This window comes from Galeopterus variegatus, unplaced genomic scaffold, assembly GCF_000696425.1.
Source record: "Galeopterus variegatus unplaced genomic scaffold, G_variegatus-3.0.2 Scaffold14, whole genome shotgun sequence".
Classification (NCBI taxonomy): domain Eukaryota; kingdom Metazoa; phylum Chordata; class Mammalia; order Dermoptera; family Cynocephalidae; genus Galeopterus; species Galeopterus variegatus.
This window is the reverse complement of record NW_007726125.1, coordinates 626,335-627,340: the sequence shown is the minus strand read 5'-3', so window position 1 is coordinate 627,340 and position 1,006 is coordinate 626,335. Positions and strand designations below refer to the sequence as shown.

The following is a 1,006-nucleotide window of genomic DNA, read 5'->3' as shown; positions in this document are numbered from 1 at the left end:
CGGGGGAGGCGGGGAGGGAGGATCCGGCACCGCCCCCCACCCCCCAGCGGCTCCCGGCCCTGCTTCGACTTGCTGGCAATACCAGAACCTATAAGGACTGCGAGCACCGGCCCCCTCCACCCCGCGGCGGCACCGCGGCCGGCTCTGGTCAGCATCAAAGACAAGCAGATGGGCAGGCGGACCGGCGGGTGGCCAGCACAGAGGGCCCCCTCCACCGCCGAAAGTGTACCCTCCCAAGGGGACCGAGCGAGCGAGAGACCCCCTCGATCCCCCGGAAAAAAACGCAAGAAAGGGGCCCGGGGCCCCACAGTTCCCCTCCTCTCTCCCTCCCTCCCCGCAGCGCTTTGAAAATAGGTGTCCTAATGGACCCCACGCCTGCAACAGGCCCCCTCTCGCTCCTTTGTCACGGCCACCTCCGCCCGAGGCACCTCCTCAGCGCGCCCCTCGCGGGGTGGCTCCGGCACTCACCCAGCGGCAGGCTGATCCGGGGGCTGAGCGCCCGTGCCGGGGGCGGCGGCGGCAGCAGCAGCAGCAGCAGCAGCAGCAGCAGCAGCAGCAGCAGCAGCAGCAGCAGCAGCAGCAGCAGCAGCAGCAGCAGCAGCAGCAGCAGCAGCAGCAGCAGCAGCAGCAGCAGCAGCAGCAGCAGCAGCAGCAGCAGCAGCAGCAGCAGCAGCAGCAGCAGCAGCAGCAGCAGCAGCAGCAGCAGCAGCAGCAGCAGCAGCAGCAGCAGCAGCAGCAGCAGCAGCAGCAGCAGCAGCAGCAGCAGCAGCAGCAGCAGCAGCAGCAGCAGCAGCAGCAGCAGCAGCAGCAGCAGCAGCAGCAGCAGCAGCAGCAGCAGCAGCAGCAGCAGCAGCAGCAGCAGCAGCAGCAGCAGCAGCAGCAGCAGCAGCAGGAGCGACAGTGGCGACCGGGGCGGCAGCGCGCCCAGCGGGACGGCCGGCCGGCTACCGCGACCCATCGCGGAGCGCCCAACTCGGACAGCGGCGCCCTCGGCGTCCTCCGGCTC

The 1,006-nt window shown here is 70.5% G+C and overlaps 1 protein-coding gene across 1 annotated transcript in view; it reads right to left on the bottom strand.

The window, feature by feature from the left end:
* The window catches only part of SEMA4B (sema domain, immunoglobulin domain (Ig), transmembrane domain (TM) and short cytoplasmic domain, (semaphorin) 4B), a 29,668-nt gene that overhangs the window by 27,759 nt on the left and 903 nt on the right, over positions 1-1,006 (bottom strand). The window contains exon 2 of the mRNA XM_008565846.1: positions 469-548. Coding sequence (XP_008564068.1) covers positions 469-548 — 80 coding nt within the window. The remainder of the gene's footprint in view (positions 1-468; positions 549-1,006) is intronic.